Source organism: Pipistrellus hanaki, assembly GCF_964339955.1.
Source record: "Pipistrellus hanaki genome assembly, chromosome: 5".
Taxonomy (NCBI): Eukaryota; Metazoa; Chordata; class Mammalia; order Chiroptera; family Vespertilionidae; genus Pipistrellus; species Pipistrellus hanaki.
In genome coordinates this window covers 69325024-69331269 of record NC_140507.1, presented here as the reverse complement: position 1 = coordinate 69331269, position 6246 = coordinate 69325024, and the positions used below count along the sequence as shown (strand labels likewise).

Sequence of the window (6246 nt, the reverse complement as noted above, 5' to 3'; positions counted from 1 at the left end):
TGGTGGCAGTGCTAAGGATGTACGACTGCCAGCTTAGGTAAGGAGTGGGCTTAAGCCATCAGACATCCCCTGAGGGCTCCTGGACTGAAAGGGCACAGGCTGGGCTGAGGGACCCCCCTCTCCCCAGGGCACAAATGTCATGCACTGGGCCTCTAGTGTAGAATAATTTACTAAAAAACCACAAATCCCAGAATTCTACCTAAGGCCATTAAAACCAAAAGGATGCAGGTATTGATTGCCCTGATTAGTGAGAAATATAATCCAAATGTCAACTAATAAATATTTAAGAATTCAAATATGCTTTTACAGCTGGGAGAATGTTTCTGTGGCTCCCTCTACCCCAATACCTTTCTGAGTGACGTTAGAGTAAGTGCTACCACAGAAGGGGTGAATGTATAAACAGAACACAGGTCTGGAGCCACTACCTTCATCAGTGGTACCATTCCAACAAGTCTTCATGTTGGCAGCCTCACTCTGGTCAAGACCTCAGGCAGAACCCTGGGGTGGAGGGGAGGATATCAAATAGTAAACTTCAAATCCTGACCCTTACGCTCCAGGTTCCATGGTTCTCTTCCTGGAATCCTTGGGCAATCTTCGCTTTACTCTAATTGGATCTTCTCCTCCTTCAAAGAAGCAAAGCCCAGTTTGAAGGTATCAGGTCAGGCAGCCAAGAACCTCCTTCTCCCTACTTGCACATCCCTGACTGAGTCTTGGAGGAGAAAGGTAAAAAGTGAAAACCCAAACATACACACACACACACACACTTGGTTCTACTCAAACTATAAGCTTTTATTATATTTTACATATCATTCATCCAGGACACGGCAAAGAGGCAGTTGGCACCACCTCATTTGTGAAATGGCACAAAGCACATCAAGTCTCTTGCTCCAGGCGAGGCCCACGGGTGTCCGGCAGCGAAGAGCTCCCACTTCGCCACACTGGAATGTGAGCCTGTTGGGTGCCAGCAGCGCTGTCCTCATTTCGGGGTCGTCACATACTCGCTGGGCCAAGACTGATATTAGCTTGGATTTTTAAGTTTTGCATTTTACACTTACAGTTTGTTTCACGATCTACTTTAACATCAGTCATGCGCTCATTCTTCAATGATCATTCTGAGTCTGGGACTTGTTACACACACAGTGCACACATGCTTCAAATCCAACAGAGAAAGAGAAGGCTTCAATATCACAGCTCAGGAAGCCTGGACAAGTGCTCAATTCTCCGTCCTGCTCAGTTTTTCCCCATAACCTACTCCAGCCTGGAAAACAGCGTCCCCTCTTGGACTGATGGGAGGAAGAGCTCTGCTTTTAAACTGGAGGCCACAGCTGAACTCTCCCTTTCTAATCTTGCTGTATGCGTGGCCCCCCTTCCTTCCTGAGGGGGGAAAACCATTGGCACTAAACAGTATTAAAAAAAAAAAAATAGGCTCACCAAACCCATGCTTCAAGAAGTTAAAATATAACAAAAGATATTGCAAGGGTTCAACTACAGCGTATGGCTGCCTGCTAATGTACAAACCTTCCATGCTGGTAACTTCCCAAGCACTCAGACAGAGCTCTCTTGTACAAAGACTGTGATCTAGGTCCACAAAGGCGTATAAGAAACAAATTCTAAAGCTACAGGAATATAATAGAGCAGTTTGTGAAATAAATGACAAAGTGAACCTCGCCTGCATACAGATCTAACAGAGTACAGAAACTGGAGACAGTTGGAAAGAGAAATCCTTGGGATGTACAAATATCTGATCAAGGGCACCGCTCATAAAAGACCACTAATTTGGAATTTTCCGACAGGAAGTTTAGGAAACATGCCAGCGGCCAGAAATGAAATGACTTCAGTGCCAAGAGTCTGACCTGTTGACTCTGAACCAATGTTCTCAAAAGAGAAGACCCCTGCTTTCTTCTGGGACCAAGAGACCCGAGGGGAAAACTCCCCAGCACACAGGCAGAGGCAACAGCCGAACAGCACAGAGCAGCTGAAAAGGTTTGAGCTTTGAATCAACTTGGAGAATTCAGAAGAGAGGCCTCTGACATTTAAAAGCTGAGAGTTATGGAACATTTAAAATTTGGACCTTTGGGTCCCTTAAACTACAGCCAAAGTGCATGTAGTTTCCAAAAACCTCTATCTATATATGCTGTAATGTGGGGTACAGAAGAGACCTTGAGAAGCAGAAAGTTGAGGTGACACAGGTGACGCTGGAGGCAAAATCCACCCCTTTTCGAGGCTGCAGCAATGTTAAACAAGTGCCTCCAGTAACCAGGCAGGATAGCACAGGTACTGCTCAGGCACCTACACCACGCATGTCAAACTCTAATGCTAACATGAGCCAAATAAATAAGGCATGCAGCCCTCGGGCCATGAGTTTGACATGCTTGACCTACATCCAATCAACAGTGTGTCTGGAAAAGGTCATCCACTTTGACCCAGTGGGCCTCTGGGGAGAGATGCATCATTGAACCCATGATAGATGACTTTTTTGTTTTGTTTTTATAGCCAGAGGCTCTCAAAACCAACTTGAGGATAGGGATAACAAGCAAATTCTAACAATGTCTTTCCAAATTAAAAAAATATTCTTTATTATTATACGTATATTTAAATCACAGAACTCCAGGCTGAATGTCATTAGACACACACACACACACACACAATTTCTGGAATTGTCTCCCATACTCTGTCTCAAAATTTGGCTAACCTATACCTTGGAGTTTTCCAGTTCAACCCCATACCCCAACTGGAGATAAAATAGAAACACTGAAGTCTTCTGGTTTTAGCCTCTGTCCCAAGGTGTTATTACAGATAGATTTGTTGGAGGTCACCGTTGCTGGGTTAGATCAAGAGTACGATTGCTGCACATACAGTTCTGGGTGTGGTTAAAACATGAATTTGAATGCCTTCTGGCCCGCAGGCTTTGTTCCTTTGTTTCTTTCTGCAGGGGTTCTCTTACACACTTCAATAAAAATATATCTTCTATTCAGAATCACACTGGAAAGCAGGTGGTTTGAATGAGTAGTCCTGCTACATAATACATTAGTGATCTACAATGGAGAAATCTGAACTCTGGGTTACAAAGCAAAATAAATATTATTTCAGGGTAAATAAACAAATTACTTGCTGGCTAGTGAAATGCTAAATTCTTTTTAAAAACATAATTGCAACGTGGACTTTTGCTTTATGCTGTATTCCAAGACAAAACCTACATCAATTCCTAGAGCCCCCCTTCGATTTCTCCCCTCAGTGCTGAGACATGAGTCCAGGGCCCGGAAGCTGTAATCTCTGTGGCCTGGGTTACTTGGGAAAAACTGCCACACAAGGGCCAACCTGGATTAACACCAACTATTTAAGTCTGATGGTACCTAGAAGGCCTTCACTCTGACAATAAGGATGTGGCAAGCTGATTGCTGAGGACAACTCTGCTAATTGACTTAGACAACACCATGGAACATGAATGAAAATATCACTATCATCTTCAAAACACACCATCATCTTTTTCTAATCAGGACATTGAGGGTGAGAGGAACATTTCCTATATATTGCTCACCAATACATTCTCCTTAATAGAAGTGAAGCTATTTTAAGAATATAAAAAGCTTTTCAAGACATCTGTTTTCAGGGATCAACCACAGTACCAGAAATACTTTTCAGAGTAGTTCGTCCTAAAGTCTATTCCAAGAAAAAGGGCAGCCAACTTTCATGAGTTACCAAGATATGTTCGGGCAGAAATATTTTCACTTTCCTAAAGTTATATGCCGTCTTCAAGTCCAACTATATCTGATATATATATATATACACACACACATACATATCTGATCCTTTTCTGTCAACAAAAAAAGGAACACCTTTTAAAAAACACTCCCAAGTTGATATTTGCATAGACTGAGGTTGTTTGTTTCTCTTAACTCAGAACATGGATGACATCAAAACACCTGCAATTGTCTCTAAATTCACATCTTTAAAAGGTCCATCTCTCCATTCACATGAATTCATCTGAATCATTGCCGTCCTGTAGGAAACAAAAAAGTGAAACCATAAAAGTCTTCAAAAATACATAACTCAATTTATAAAATTTACAATTAAGTCCTAAGTAACAAGCCTCCTTATGCCTAACTGTAGAGTTCAAAAAGAAAAAAGTAAAATAATCAAACTCACTCATCACTTCTCTATCTTAAATTGTTTAGAATAGACTGTTAACAGTTATATTCTCTAAGGCAGTGTTTCCCAAAGCGCATATTCTATTCTCAAGAGCAGTGTTTCCCAAAGTGTGGTACGCGTACCCCCAGGGGTATGGGAAGAGTTTGGTGGGGGTACGCGTTGCACCGGAGTTTGGTGGGGATATGCACTGCACCGTGCTTAGCTGCGCCTAATTCTACGTTCTCATGAGTAAGAGGGGTACTCAGCGTTACGGAAATTATAGAAGGGGTACACATATGTCAAAAGTTTGGGAAACACTGCGTTAAGGTGTCATTACATGGCCTGGATTATACAACAGGTGACCAATTATACCCAAATTATTAAATAAGTCCCAACCAATTGAATATAGGATGTAACAGAAAAATGCAATTGTTCCTTCAATAAATATGCCAAATAATGAGAGATCAAAATGTTCTTATGCCGACAATGTTGCTGAAATGCAAAAATACTTTTTGGCCTAAATTTCACTATTTTGAGCTTCAAGGTTATCACATTATTTGTGGCTTGCAGATGCATTTGATTTTTTTTTTTTTTTTTTAACTAGGAAGAGTTTTTAGGAAGTTATTCAAGTTATTAGGAAGTCATAGGCTTTCAAACTTTTGATAAAAAAAACCATACATAATGGTAGATAAAGAGACTGCTTTGATTGTATGGCTTACAAATAAGACCTGAAAAACAAAAACAGAGCCCAAACCCTTCCTGAAATACTGCATACCCTAAGAAACTGCTCTGGCCAGCTGGTGTGGCTCCGTGGCTTAAGTGCTGTTCCCCATGGACCAAGAGGTCCCAGGTTTGATTCACTATCAGGGCACATGCCAGGATCATTGGGTTCCATCCCCAGTAAAGGGGGGTGCAGGAGGCAGCCAATGTTTCTATCTCTTTCTCCCTCTTCCTTCCTCTCTACCTAAAAATCAATAAAAAATAAACAGCTCAGAGGGCCAACATTCACTAGTGGTATAAGTTCTGGTACACTGGCTTGGAAATGTCACTTGTTTCAGCTTCTCTCATGTTCCCACAGTATGATACCTGAGCTGTTGGACTTGGGCTTCAAGTGATACATGGTTTTCTCCTTAATAGCTCTTATTTGAGGTAGATGGGCAAGTATGAGATACAGGTAAAAAACAAGGGTTTTGCCCTGACTGGTTTGGCTCAGTGGATAGAGCGTCAGCCTGCTGACTGAGAGGTTCCAGGTTTGATTCCGGTCAAGGGCAGGTACCTTGGTTGTAGGCACATCCCTGGTAGGAGGTATGCATGAGGCAGCTGATCACGTTTCTCTCTCATTGATGTTTCTAACTCTCCTCTCCCTTCCTCTCTGTAAAAAATCAATAGAATATATTTTAAAAAACAAGGGTTTCTGTGAAGTCCAGAAGTTTTCTGTGAGCTTCTCTTCAATTAGCAAAATAAACTGAGCCCACAGTTAAAATGCCATAAATAATAATTGTACAAAGAGCACACTAAGGCCTGTCTTGTATGTAAACTCTAGAACTGCGACTGCCCTAGAGTCCTAAACTGAATAACAGCAGTAGAGCGGTTGAACGAGTCATCCTGTATCTCTTAAGGTGAGTTTTAGATCCCAAACACCGAGAATGAAAAACTCACTAATAATATCCAAAATATATATAAGGAATCATACAGCTTAATGGAAGGAAGACAATCAATTAAAAAATGGGTGAAGGATCTAACTCAAGCATGTCAAATTTGCAGCCCACATTTATTTAAACAAGGCCCGCCGGCTGCGAGTTGGACATGCTTAACCTCAATAGATACTTTTCCAAAATGGACATACAGATGGCTTAGAGACATATGAAAAAATCCTCAAAGCCACTGATCATCAGAGATGCAAATTAAAATTACAATGAGGTATCATCTCACACCTGTCATAATGGCTACCAGCAACAAACCAACAAATGACAAGTACTAGTGAGGATGTGTAGAAGAGAACCCTAGTACACCCCGGTGGGAATGCAGACTGGTGCATTACGGAAAACAGTATGGAGTTTCCTCAAAAAAATTAAATGTGGAACTGCCATTTGACCCAGTGAATCCACTTCTAGGAAT

The 6246-nt window shown here is 41.6% G+C and overlaps 1 protein-coding gene across 10 annotated transcripts in view; it reads right to left on the bottom strand.

The window, feature by feature from the left end:
- Positions 1-1419: 1419 nt before the first annotated feature.
- Positions 1420-6246, bottom strand: part of CCDC25 (coiled-coil domain containing 25) — a 41297-nt gene continuing 36470 nt past the window's right edge. For all 10 annotated transcript variants that reach the window (XM_084883201.1, XM_084883204.1, XM_084883208.1 and 7 more), the window contains one exon: positions 1420-4000. In XM_084883201.1, coding sequence (XP_084739327.1) covers positions 3971-4000 — 30 coding nt within the window. In that variant the 3' untranslated portion in view covers positions 1420-3970. The remainder of the gene's footprint in view (positions 4001-6246) is intronic.